A 12,565-nucleotide genomic window follows, 5' to 3' on the forward strand; every position below is an offset into this window, starting at 1 on the left:
TTCATCCTCGATAACGGCCTCTCTTGTAGATCAAGACACATAAGCTTGAAAGCCCTTATTTCTTTCGCGTTGCAATCAATGCTGAACTATATGGATATTGCTGCTACATGCTTTATCAAAAAGAAGAACTTGACAAGTACAACGCCACATGCCTTGAATGAAGACAAAGAAAAAACGGCCAGGATCATGCAACTGTCAGTTGTGATAGTGGAACTTCCCCTCTATCCCGCATGTTTTCGTTGGTCCATAATTGCTTTTTTCTGTCGAACCGAATTAACCTGACCAAACTGCATAAGCGAGCTCTCGCCTAGAAGCGGGTCTGGGGAGACAAGAGACAAGAGTGAAGAAAAGAGATAATACACAATATCAGACCTTGCCAAGGCTCTTTGTCAAAGCGTTGTGGGCTGCAAGAGAATATTCCTCGTATGATATCCAGATATATACCCGTCTTTACAAGTTCCGGCTAATATCTAATCGCGAACGACTTGACGCTCAAGCCTCTAATGTCTTCAGAATCACCAACAGTATTGCAAGTCTCGCTTTTGGCCCAAATAAAGAACCTGTCACTTTTACTTATTGGGTTCAAACACGCTAGTGGAGACCAATGTCTCATTATTTTCTTTTTCTCTGACGATGTTGTTAATACTTGTTGAAAGTCTCTGACATGTTGATCTCTCTACGCCGATCAGGGGCGATGCAGTTCTTTTACAAAAGTCGATAAGGTTACATCTTCCGGCTGTTAGATCAAAGGCCTACAAGACTGCTCTACTATACACTCTTTATTCATTCACTCTTTCGTTCACAGCCATGGCCAGCTACTATGGAGGCCTAGGCCCCATGCTTAATACTGTACTCTGGGTGCAAGTGGTTATCTGTCTATTTTTCGTTGCTCTACGTATCTATACACGTTCTCATATCCTCCATTCAGTTGGTCCTGACGACTACCTTGTTATGATTGCATTGGTACTGTCCAATTAACCCAATACGAAATCGAGCACTAACACTTTCACAGGTCCTGCAGATAATCTACTCCGCTTTCGTCACCGCTGGAACAAAATACGGCGTCGGCCGAAGATTCAACGACATCGGAAACCCAGATGCATACTTCAAAGCTGTCGAACTGGAAGTTTACAGTCAGGTAGCTGGCATTTTACTAATTGGTGTCGGGAAGTGCGCAGTAGGCATCTTTCTTCTACGCATCGTCCGAAACATATTTCAGAAGCTTTTCATATGGACGTTTCTTGCAGGCACGGTCGGTATCACGCTGTTTGCAAGTGTGGTTGTTGTGGTGCAGTGTGACCCAGTTGAGAGTACCTGGGATAAGAGGATCCCAGGAACATGCTGGATAGACTTTTCCAAGGTCGGATTGACAGTTGGATGTAAGTGCCATTCTCTGCTGTGATGTCTTGGATACTGACACGCAATAGCTTGGTTCGTCGTTGCCGACTTTTGTTTTGCCATTCTTCCCTGGTTTGTCATCTGGGAGCTGAACATGAAGCGCAAAGAGAAGATAACAGTTGCGTGTGGGTTGAGCCTTGGCATCGTGTAAGAAACCATCATCCAAAAGACAACATCCAACTCTAACAAATTAGTGCTGGGATATGTGGTATTGTCCGAACAGTCGCCCTCGACGGACTCAATGCCAACGAGTACATATGTAAGTATCCTGATTTTAACATCATCACCTACCCACTAACTATATATAGATGACACGGTGGACATGCTTATATGGTCTGCCACCGAGAGTACCGCCACAATAATGTGCTCGTCCATCCCAGTTCTGCGACCTCTCTATGTACGCTTCCGATATGGTAGTAAAGGCGACGGCTCTGAGGGCAATAGTAGTTATAAACTTCCAATGTACGGAAATCACAGTGGCAAGAAGTACGGAACTGGCACACGGACAGAACCGCCTGCTGGGTCGTCTCATCAAACGGTAATTGTGTACAATGCCAATAATGCCAGTGACGAGAGCATTCTACGCGATACCAAGACCCAGAATGATGGTGGCGGGATCAGAAGAACAGATGAGATCTCGATCAGTTATGGAGGGATTTAAATAAAAGACGGAAGATTTAACCCTGGATATATTCATCACTTAATTAAGAAACGTGCTTAGTTCAGCACTAAACTGGTTCCCTTATAGATAATTATCTGTACCTACTCCTCCTAGACATCTCGTGCAGAAATGATAGTCTTTACAATCTCTGCTGCTCGATCTAGAGCCGCCCCAAATCGATCTGCACTGTCCATAGGACTAACAAAACACACCTCAATCCTATTGACTATTAGTATGTATAACCAGAGTTAGCATCTAGAACAAAAGAGACTTACGAATCATCAAAAACAGTATAGTTCATCCACACAGACTCTGGATGCGGCATGGTAAAGCCCGGGTCTTCTGACAACTTGGTTTCCACCATGGTTTGCATAATCAGTTGTGGGTATCCCCTCTTCCAGACAGGATCGGAGAATAGCTCTGGGATCTCTTCATCCTTTTGATCTTGCGACATGACCTCAATCACATCCATCAGCCTGAAGTAGTTGCGACCCTCGGTTCCTTTGGCGATTTGGGCATTGCACTCGCGGGCGGCCTGCAGGAGTTTGGTACGAACCTCGGCACGCGGTACTGAATCGTCAAGAGCTGCATCGCAAAACTCCATGACGGACTTGAGAACCACCTGAACGATCTCGGGACGGCCGAGATGGAAGTGCGCTGTTGATACCGTCTCCCAACTCGCTGGCAAGTAGCCAAAGTACAGCCGACTGGCCAATTGGATTGTCAAGTCAACAGTCGCCTTGATGGGTGCAGAGTTGTCGAGCAAGACTGCTTTGCCAAAACCGTTGATGAAATGCGGGACGTATTGTTTTGTGGATGTGATGGCGAGGTAGTCTTGACGAAGCGTCCCAATGTGAATATCAATATCTTCTGTCGTCACCAACGAGATTTCCTTTAGAGTAGACGGATCAACAGTAGTGCTACCGTTACTTGCTGCGCGCGTCTCAGGACCAAGTGTGTTGATGGCATTCTGCAGTCTCTGTGACAGCTGAGAAACCGTCATGAGATCGATCATGGAGTGTTCAAAGATGGTCGCAGAGCGTCCATTCGCAGTCACGATAATTTGAGTACATTTGTCGTGCCATCGGTTGAACGAGTCACCTATGTAACCATAGCGAACCCGGTCTGCTCGTGTGACAGGGCTATTGTCGTCAAGACACATGACGAATACAGAAGCCTCAATAGTCTTGAAATAAGCTGCATTCCTGCTATCCAACGCGAGCAGCCTTTGTCGATTCTAAAGAATGTCAGTTCCATCGCAAGTTTAACTTCGCAAAATTACATACCAATCCCCATGAATCACGGTTATCAGTCGTCAAAATTCCAGCCCAAGAGTTGTCATTCAAGTTCAAGTCAATGATGGCTTGATACGTTGCCTTGAGCATGCTGTATGAAGCACTTGCTCCATCTAAATTGAGAGGGACCTTGAAAAGATGTCCTTTTCGCAACACTGCAACGTACTCGTTGTCCGGGTACTTCATCATCTTGTCGCAGTCGACATTTGGCTCTCTCACGGCGTTGAACAACCAGGATAATGAATGTCCACAGTTGGCTCTTGTGCCAAGGAAATCGGGCTTCAGTATGCCTGCATCACGGTCGGCCTTGAACTCACATAATGCTGTAGTGAGAGCAGCTGCACGTTCTGCCTGAGTGTGAGGTATCGGGCTGTCAAAGTGCGTGCCCATGAAGTTCCCAAAAGGTGCTAGCGGGTAGCGACGTTTGAGATGCAGGGCTTTGAGAAGTAGGTCGGCAATCCAGCTCTCCACCTTGGGATCATCAGCCTTGACGCGTAGCTTGTTGTAGAGTCTGCGACCAAGACTACCTGGTGACGCTAGACCATGAGCTTTGCGACTAAGCTCATCGTATTCATCTCGAGTATGAGCAAAGTGGCCGACGCTGTTTAGAAGGTCCTTGACAGCTTCATCTAGATCGACGAGCGGATATCTGGGCAAGTCGTTGCATGTTCGGCAACAATAAAAATCATGGTTGGTCTTCACCTTATCGCGTTGCGAAAGAGATGTCTCTTCCATGACAGGAACAGCCTCTTTCGGCTGTGATTGACGTATCTCATCAGGAATGAGCTTGGATCGCGACGCGACTGTGGAAGTGAGAGCGGTGATGCTACCGGCACCGCTCAACTCCGATGTTTGTAAATTGACCTGGAATGTGCGAACCATCCAGTTCTTCAGCTCGATGCTGACAAGGGAATCCAGCCCGAGAGTAGCCAAAGACTGGCCCACCCGAATCTCCTCCACAGGCCGGTCTAGGAAGACTGCAAACTTGGCGAGTGAAGCATCTTGGATCAGCTGTTCCGCCTCTGACATAGTCTTGACACTGGCCAATGCCTCCGCAAAGTCAATCTTGTTGGTTTTGGTAGTGCCACTGTCCTTCTTCTCCAGTGCGAGTGGTAGCTGGCTGAACACGGGATTGTCGAGTAGATACTCATCATTGGCTTCAACCATTGATTGGCGTGTTACTGCTTGGATTGATTGGTGCAACCCATCCTTACGAGCAGCATCGGTCGCAATGTATTCGAAGTTGGAGAAGAACTCATCAAAAGAGATATCCATGACACTGTTTTGACGGAGACTTGCCCTAATAGTACTAATTGCCGTCTCGTTTTCAGAAGCTTCCAAAGCACCGTGGGCATCAATCGAGACAGCGCCGATGTTAAGAGACACATACTGAGTATGAGGGTGGTTGGCATGGGCGCGTGCAAAAGCATCTTGGAAGCCATTGCCGGCTGCATAATTGGATTGACCAGATTTGCCAATGACAGATACAATTGACGAGAGTGCCACGAAGAAATCCAAATCAGGGCTGGCGAAGTACTTGTCAAGATTGATAGTTCCAAAGATCTTTGGTTGTAGTGGTAACTTCCATTCGTCGACAGTCATTTGAGAAAAGGTTCGATCCTAGACAGAGTCAGAATTTTACATTGTTGGCATTGATTAGAGCAACTTACCCTCAGTGCCAAGGCTCCCTGTACTACACCTCTGATAGGCGGTAGCGAACTGCAAAACGAGAAAGCTTCTTTCATCTGATCCTCATTGGTGATATCGCATCTCAGTAGGTGAAGCTTGGCGCCATGTGCTTCCACTGCTGCCGTATGTTTACGTCTCGTCTCTTCGTCGATGGTGCGCCTAGAAAGAGAAATAATATGTCCAGCTCCACGAGCAGCGAAGAAGTGACAGATTCTTGAAGGTAGATCACCAAGACCTCCCGCCACGATGTAGGTTCCGTCTCTCCGGAGTCGAAGTGGTTTCGGCTTTGCTGGTAGACATTTGACTATTGATGAAGGCTGCGCTATGAGAACAACTTTGCCAATGTGTTTCCTCGCACTGATCAGGCGAAAGGCATCCTCCAGTTGCTCAATAGGATAGGTGTTGATAGGTTGTGCTGGACGAAGTGTGTCTGATCCAATAAGCTCAACGATTTCACCAAGCATTTGGTGTATCTGTTTGGGCTTTCGCATAGCCAAAGTCATCAAATCAAAGGTGTTGAATGTGATTGACTTTTGGAACGCGCCCATGCTCAATTGAGAAGCCTTCTGGATCTCACTCTTCCCAAGTTCAATAAACACGCCCAGACTTTTGACGCAATCCAAGCTGTCTCTTAGCATCTCCCCGGTCGACGTGTTGAGCACAACGTCCACACCCTCACCATTGGTGATATGCATGATGCTCTGTTTCAACGACCCGGATTGACTGGAGAAGATGTGGTCTTCCGAGATCCCGTAAGTGTCAACCAGGAACTGCCGCTTCTCGCGATTCCCAACAGTACAAAAGATCTCGGCTCCAATAGACTGGGCAACTTGGATTGCAGCTTGACCAACAGCCCCTGATGCCGAGTGAATGAGAATAGATTGGTCCTGGTCGAGTCGGGCCAAGTTCTTGATGCATTGGTACGCCGTCACGTGTGCATAAACGATCGATGCTGCAGTACTGTTGCTCATCGAGCTGGGCGTCTTCTGGGCAAGGTATCCGTTGACGCGCGATAGATTGCTGTACGGCTGGGCACCAAAGCCCATAACCCTGTCTCCAACCTCGTACATGTCCCTCATATCGCTGCCAACAGCTGTTACAGCACCAGCAAACTCACCAACCATTTGTGTGTCGGAGCCCGTTTGTCCCAAGGCCACACACAGATCCTTGTAGTTGGCCCCAAAGGCATCCGACTTGACTTCGATCTGATCAACTCTTAGATCGGAAGACAAGTCACTGTCCACGAATTGAAGTGAGCTCAGCAACCCAGGAGTAGCAAATTCGAGCTTCAGAGCCCGATCACCCTGATGAGGAGTAGTCTCTGTCTCGACCATAGTGGAGGCTTCCCAGCTGCTACGAGCCCACTTCAAGAACGTGTTGTCTGGCAATACCCTGGGAATTGACACTCGCCCATCCTCGTACGCGAACTCAGGCTCCAGAGACTTTTGATCTTGCGCGTCTGGCCAGAAGCATTTTTGTAATATCTCGGCCACTACTCGTCCAGTCACTTCTGCATCAAGAGCAGGGTCACGTATGTCAAGGGTAACAAACCCAGTGTTGCCACTTTCACGACGGAGAACTCTTGCAACAGCATTTACCACACCCTTGTATGCCGCGGAGACGGGGTCGGGGCTATCTTGGGTAACGACCCAGAGAATTTTGGCCTTTGCGGCAAGGAGCGCGTTGAGTGTCGTGAATAATTGAGGTTGCGGGTCGAGAAGCAGAGGTGTCTCGGCGCGATCAATGACCAGATAGGCAGTCTCCTCATTGACTTCAAGTTGATCCCACCTACCCTCACTGACCTGAGTATTGGCCAAGGTAGACTTGATGTTCTTGGAAATCGCATCAATTACATCGCCAGACATATCATTGATGAGCACAAGCTGTTCGTTTCGTGCCACATGTCCATTGGTCGACAAGGGCACAGCTTTGGAAACCATCATACTGTTGCGCGCAACGTGGATTCCACCAAAGCCGTTCCTTGACAGAATTGTATCCCATTGCTCTCGGTACATTAGCGCGGTGTCATCTCGGAACTCGTCCTCGTGAGCCCACCATCCAGATAGCGTGCCGAAGATAAGACCAATGACTGCGCCTTTGGGTGAGTTCTCAACAAGGATCAAGCTTCCACCGGGCCTCAGAAGCTTTCGAACGTGTTCCATTGTGACGTCCATCTGCTTCGTTGCATGCAAAACATTTGATGCCACAACAACATCGTACGTCTCGGGCTGGAAGCCCTGCTTGAGAGGATCTCCCTCCACATCAAGTGTCTTAAAGTTCATGTAAGCCTCCCAGTCCACGAATGTGCTGCGAGCCTCCTCAAAAAAGCCACTCGATATGTCGGTATAGGTGTACTGTTCAATGGGTAGGCCACCGGCACTGTTCTTATCGGCGATTCCACCAAGGAGCCTCTTCGTGCAGCCTCCAGTTCCGGCACCAATTTCTAAAAAGCTGAGACGGGGATTCTTGAATGTGAGAAGTTGGAGGTATGCAACTGCAGCTTCGTAGTCACCACTGAAGGTTCCGCCCTCATAAGCACGTATGAGGAGGTTGCCCTCCAGCATGACGCTCAATGGCTCAATGGTACCGCTTAGGATTGCGGGAAGGGCTCTGCCGACACGTGCCAGAAGTTGTAGCTCGGGTGCGTTGGTGAGAGCATCAATTCGCTCCAGTATGCTGACCTCGTCCTCGAAGCGCAACCCTGACATGATGTCGTTGTAATAGTCTGAGTTGACCCACTTGTTCATCCATTTGAAGTACTTTACAAGATGAGGGCTTGAGATCTCAATCTTGTTGGCCTCAACGTAGCTCAGTGCATCTCGAATCCAGATGGAAGCGGCCTGGTCGGCTGCACGGAAGCTCTCTTCGGCTTCGATAGCAGATACTTTGCTGCCTTCGTAGTTATATGTCATGTTCTCATCCAATCCAAGCGTAGTAGAGAGAAAGTGAGAGAATGATGTTTCTTCCATGAAGTCCGTGTCCAGGTTCCACTCCAGTCGGTTCACCTTGTCCTGAACAAAAGGCCGGTTCTCGTCCTGATGCGCTTCGCCAATGGCCCTGAGGTTGACCAAAAGCTTGATGACTGGTCTAAGCTGGCCATCAGCCTCTCGCTGAAACACCCAAGACTGCCCAGTAGACGCCTTGAGTCCATCAGGTTCGATCTGCATAGCGGCAGTAAGACTATCGCCTGCCCGTGCAGAAATCTTGGCATCGACCTCCAGCAGTGTAATCTTGGTGGGCACACAGGGAGCATTGGACACAAATTTCTTGAACAGTATTCCACTGAGTTGATGAACTGCGTCCAGAGTGATTGGGTGGATAACGTGAGGTTTGAAAGAACGATATGGCATCAGGGACGCCACGTCTGGGATAATTATGTCGAGAAGACCTTGTTTGTTGCCATACTTGAGTGAATCGATCGGACTGAATGCGCCATCCCATTGGTTACCGGTAAGTTTAGCAAACTCATAGAACTCAGTCTTGGTCATATCCAGATCGCAACTCTGTCGGGCGCCGTTCAGAAGTTGCATCGATTCTTCTTTCCGCAAATCCGTTTCTCTAGCGCCAATCACCTCGTCATCCTCAGTGTCTTCGTATTCGACCGTAATTTCACCGGAGCAGTGCTCGATCCATGATTCGTTGGCATTGTCATATGACCAGATCCGGAAAATCTCCCAGCGACTGCCTTCATATTGACGAGAATTGGACATTGTCAGTTGCACTTCGACTTCGCCAGAACTTCCCTCATTATCCGATTCATTTAGAACAATGGATTTCGAAATGGCCACTTCGCGAAGCACGAACCTTGAGATAGACCACTGAACATCCCTTAGCTGCACGAGCTGCTTCATCGCCTCAATAGCCATAGTCAAGTAGCCCGCACCAGGGTACAGGGTGAAGCCCTCGACTACATGGTCACGGAGCCATGGTAAGTCATCCAAATTGATATGATATCTCCAGCGAGGCTCGTGAATAGTGCTCGCTGGATCCAACAGGCCGAGTAAATCGTGCGGTGGGAACTTTCGAAAGCGATGGGATTTGCTCAGCCGAGATTCGTGCCAGAACGGAGCTAGATCCCAAGGGTACTTTTCCAAATCCCTAATGACCTCAGACTCTGCTTCATCAGTCATCCTGAGCACGGCTCCAAGATTTACCTTGAGGCCGAGCTCGAAAGTCTTCCCGGCGAGCGATAGAACCGTCTGCACAGCGTTTTTGTGGCGTACGAGGGCAGACAGATATTCGAACTTGAACTTTTCGCTTCCTCCTTGCGCCAGTGTTTGACGAGCCGGGCCTGCCAAAGCTGAATGAGGGCCAACTTCAATGAAGACGCTAGTGTCCATGCCCGCTTCGTTTCTCGCTTGATCATCCTTCAACAAAGCCAAAGCCTGACTGAACTTGACTTGAGAGATCAGGTTTGCTGTCCAGTACTCGGCGCCAAAGTCTGTAGACTTTATTGCTCCCGTAACGCTTGAGTATAATGTGACACCACTGCGTACTTCAGAAGACTCAATAGTACTCATTGATTCCTGATATTCCTGAGCGACTCGTCGCATGTGATGTGAGTGATATGCTGTATCGACCTTGAGGGCACGTGCAAAGATTCCCTCAGCGTCAAGTAATGACTTGAGCTCTTCGATGGCGGTCAAGTCTCCCGAGATTGTACTGCTTGCCGGACTGTTTACACAAGCGACACTGACAGTTCCAGTTATGATCTTGTCAATGTATTGCTGTGCTTCTGTCTCTCCAAGGGCGACGGCCATCATGGAACCAGGCACCTCCGCTACTGCCTTGGCTTTCAGGGAAGCAACACCACGGTAGTACGCACTGTTCAACATTAGATACATAGTCACATCGGGTGCGTAATTGACTTACACAATAATGGCATTCTCTCTGCTTAATGCACCAGCAGCATAGGCAGCGGCAACCTCACCAGAGCTGTGTCCAACAACCCGGCTAGGCCTTATTGAGATGCTCTCCAGCAAGTCCACAAGCGCAATCTGGATAGCTGTTGTTGCAGGTTGGGAGATCTCAGCCTCGGAGATCCGTGACTGGTTCTCCTCTCTGGAAAGCTCTTCAATGAGACTCCAAGTGCTGCCTTGCTCTCGTATCGTGTGATCCATAGCCGCCATCGACTGCCGGAAACATCGTGACGAGCTGATAAGCTCACGACCCATAGCATACCATTGAGCACCTTGTCCAGAGAAAACAAAGGTAAGTGGAGCATGGGTAGTCGTTCTCTTTAGTAAGACTGTTTGGTCTAGTTCCTCCAAAAGCTCCGCAGATGTGGATGCGACGATAGCTCGGCGGAATGCAAGAGTAGATCTGTGGACACCCAAAGTATACGAGAGATTGCGCAGGGTATGCGAATCTAGCTCATGACTGTCTGCCCACTTCTTGATGTTCTCCGAGGTCGACGATAATGCCTTTTCGGTTGATGCGCTAAGAACGAACAACTTTGGAGTAGCGTCGTCGGTTTTAGCACCATTAGTTATTCCGTTGGATGTGCCATTAGCAACCCCATTGAAGTTTTTTGAATCTGGAGCCTGAAGGATAACGTGACAGTTGGTTCCTCCATATCCAAAGGAGTTGAGTGACACACGAGCAGGACCGTCTTGCGATGTTGGCAGCTCTGTAAGCTCACTAGGGATCTACGATCATCCATGTTAGAGCGTCTCATACTTATTTTGATGACATAAAAGGATGTACCTTTATCTTCTTCTCATATAGCTTCAGCGAAGTTTTTGGCTTGATAAAGTTGAGGGTGGCGGGAATTTGGCCGTGTTTGAGGATGAGTATAGATTTCAATAGGCCGGCAATACCAGACGCGGCCTCCAGGTGACCGATGTTCGTTTTGACAGACCCAACATATAGGTCATTTTCTCTACCAGGCTCTTCGCAAAAGACCTTGGATATAGATCCTATTTCCTCGCGGTCGCCAGCCTGTGTTCCCTATTCGTTCCTGTCAGCATGGATCTCATTCTACCATGTGCAACACTTACAGTGCCATGAGCCTCAACGAATGAAGTATCGGCTGGATTTAGCCCAGCCTCTTGGTACACACGTCGGGAGAGTGCTGCTTGTGCTTCGCCACTTGGCGTATTGAGGCCGGGAGTTTTGCCGTCTTGGTTCATACCTGAATTGGCAATGATGGCGTGTATTCGGTCACTACCAATTCTGTCAGCATGCCAAGCAACTTCAATTGATCAAGGCTTACCCGTCTTTGAGTGCATCATCCAATCGTTTGAGGACGATAGTGGCGACGCCTTCGCCGCGGCCATACCCAGCGCCTCTCGAGTCAAATGCATACGACTTTCCATCTGGGTTGAGCATTCCCATACCACTCACTGCGTAAGTATCAGTGATCCATTTATGTTTGACATGGAAATCTCTGGCTTGTAGTCCAGAGGCGTTATCAGTACTCACTTATGCTTAGAAGGTCTGGTTGAATAACGAGCTGAGAGCCACCCACCAAGGCGAGCTCCGACTCGCCTAATCGAAGGCTCTGACATGCTTGATGCAAGCCAACAAGACTGCCAGACTATGCATAGTTAGCACATCGCTTTCCCGGAAACTCGGTCCTAAGGTGTCGTACGCATCCGGTATCGATCGTCATACAGGGACCCCGGAGGTCGAAGCAGTACGATACCCGGTTCGAGAGAACTAACGTGATGTAAGCTGCTAAGTATCATCATCACTGATATCTACATTCACTCACTGGACTCTCCCGTTCCGTTGAGGTGTGTTCTTCCAATTGTGGATAGATCTTTATGCCCCATCCGGTCATAACTCCTCTCGAATATGCTGGCATACACACCAGTGTTCGAGCCACGCAGTGTTTCAACTGGTATACCAGCATCTTCAAGGGCCTCATAGGTTGTCATGAGAAATAGGCGCTGCTGAGGGTCCATAGAATTTGCCTCCCCACTAGAGATTCCGAAGAATTTGGCATCAAACTGAGAGATGTCATCTTGTAGGAAGTACCCATGCTTGGTCACCATTGACTGCTTTGCATCTGGGTAAGCGTCGAACCACGCATCCGCATTCCATCGATCCTTGGGGATCTCTGTCTGTCCATTTCGGCTCTCAGATAAGAGTTTCCATAGACTATCTAAGTTGTTTGCTCCGCCTGGGAGCCTACAGCCGACTCCAATGATGGCAATTGGGGCTGGATGGCTCATGGTTGACACAATAGTTGGATGATTTTAGATTTTGTAATATCAAAAGAGGTATCAAGAGTCTTGATGTACATAGTCGTTTCAATGCCGGTGCATTATATAAACCTTTCCACCTGGCCACACATCCTCTCGGCAGACCAAGGTCTTCCCCTCTTTGAAGGATTTCGAACGAAACCTCTCCTAGCTTGCGACTCCGAGCTATCGCCATTATCATCCGACCCGAGAAGACAATAGGCTGAATGATCCGGTATTCGAAAACTTAGAACCGAAAATAGCTCGCACTTGGATCATCCCCAGAGAATATGGTAGTTGAGCGGGCCGTTGTCCTGTTCTAGGCAAAATCGGCA

The 12,565-nt window shown here is 48.6% G+C and overlaps 2 protein-coding genes across 2 annotated transcripts; one reads left to right on the plus strand and one right to left on the minus strand.

Annotated features, from left to right (window-relative positions):
* Window positions 1-559: 559 nt before the first annotated feature.
* EDB82DRAFT_319086 (uncharacterized protein) lies at window positions 560-2,114 on the plus strand. Its single transcript, XM_025738208.2, has 5 exons — window positions 560-963; window positions 1,013-1,379; window positions 1,428-1,545; window positions 1,593-1,657; window positions 1,707-2,114. Exons 1-5 carry the CDS (start codon window positions 808-810, stop codon window positions 2,057-2,059), a joined length of 1,059 nt encoding a protein of 352 aa, XP_025592992.1. The 5' UTR covers window positions 560-807; the 3' UTR covers window positions 2,060-2,114.
* Window positions 2,115-2,169: 55 nt separating this feature from the next.
* EDB82DRAFT_480382 (uncharacterized protein) lies at window positions 2,170-12,221 on the minus strand (the record flags this gene model as incomplete). Its single annotated transcript, XM_025738210.2, has 11 exons — window positions 2,170-2,278; window positions 2,335-3,296; window positions 3,346-4,974; window positions 5,025-9,867; window positions 9,916-10,691; window positions 10,750-10,992; window positions 11,043-11,208; window positions 11,258-11,387; window positions 11,467-11,581; window positions 11,636-11,703; window positions 11,759-12,221. The coding sequence occupies 11 exons, from the start codon at window positions 12,219-12,221 to the stop codon at window positions 2,170-2,172; spliced, it is 9,504 nt and encodes a 3,167-aa protein (XP_025592993.2).
* Between the last annotated feature and the right edge of the window lie 344 nt (window positions 12,222-12,565).

The sequence above is a fragment of the Fusarium venenatum genome, assembly GCF_020744135.1.
Source record: "Fusarium venenatum strain MPI-CAGE-CH-0201 chromosome Unknown EDB82scaffold_4, whole genome shotgun sequence".
Classification (NCBI taxonomy): Eukaryota; Fungi; Ascomycota; class Sordariomycetes; order Hypocreales; family Nectriaceae; genus Fusarium; species Fusarium venenatum.

Bases quoted from the DNA above. Each gene is read 5' to 3' on its own strand.
- EDB82DRAFT_319086 (XM_025738208.2), top strand. From the start codon at position 808: ATGGCCAGCTACTATGGAGGCCTAGGCCCCATGCTTAATACTGTACTC. The intron at 1,546-1,592 runs GTAAGAAACCAT...CTAACAAATTAG, and splicing joins GGGTTGAGCCTTGGCATCGT to TGCTGGGATATGTGGTATTG. The intron at 1,658-1,706 runs GTAAGTATCCTG...AACTATATATAG, and splicing joins CAATGCCAACGAGTACATAT to ATGACACGGTGGACATGCTT.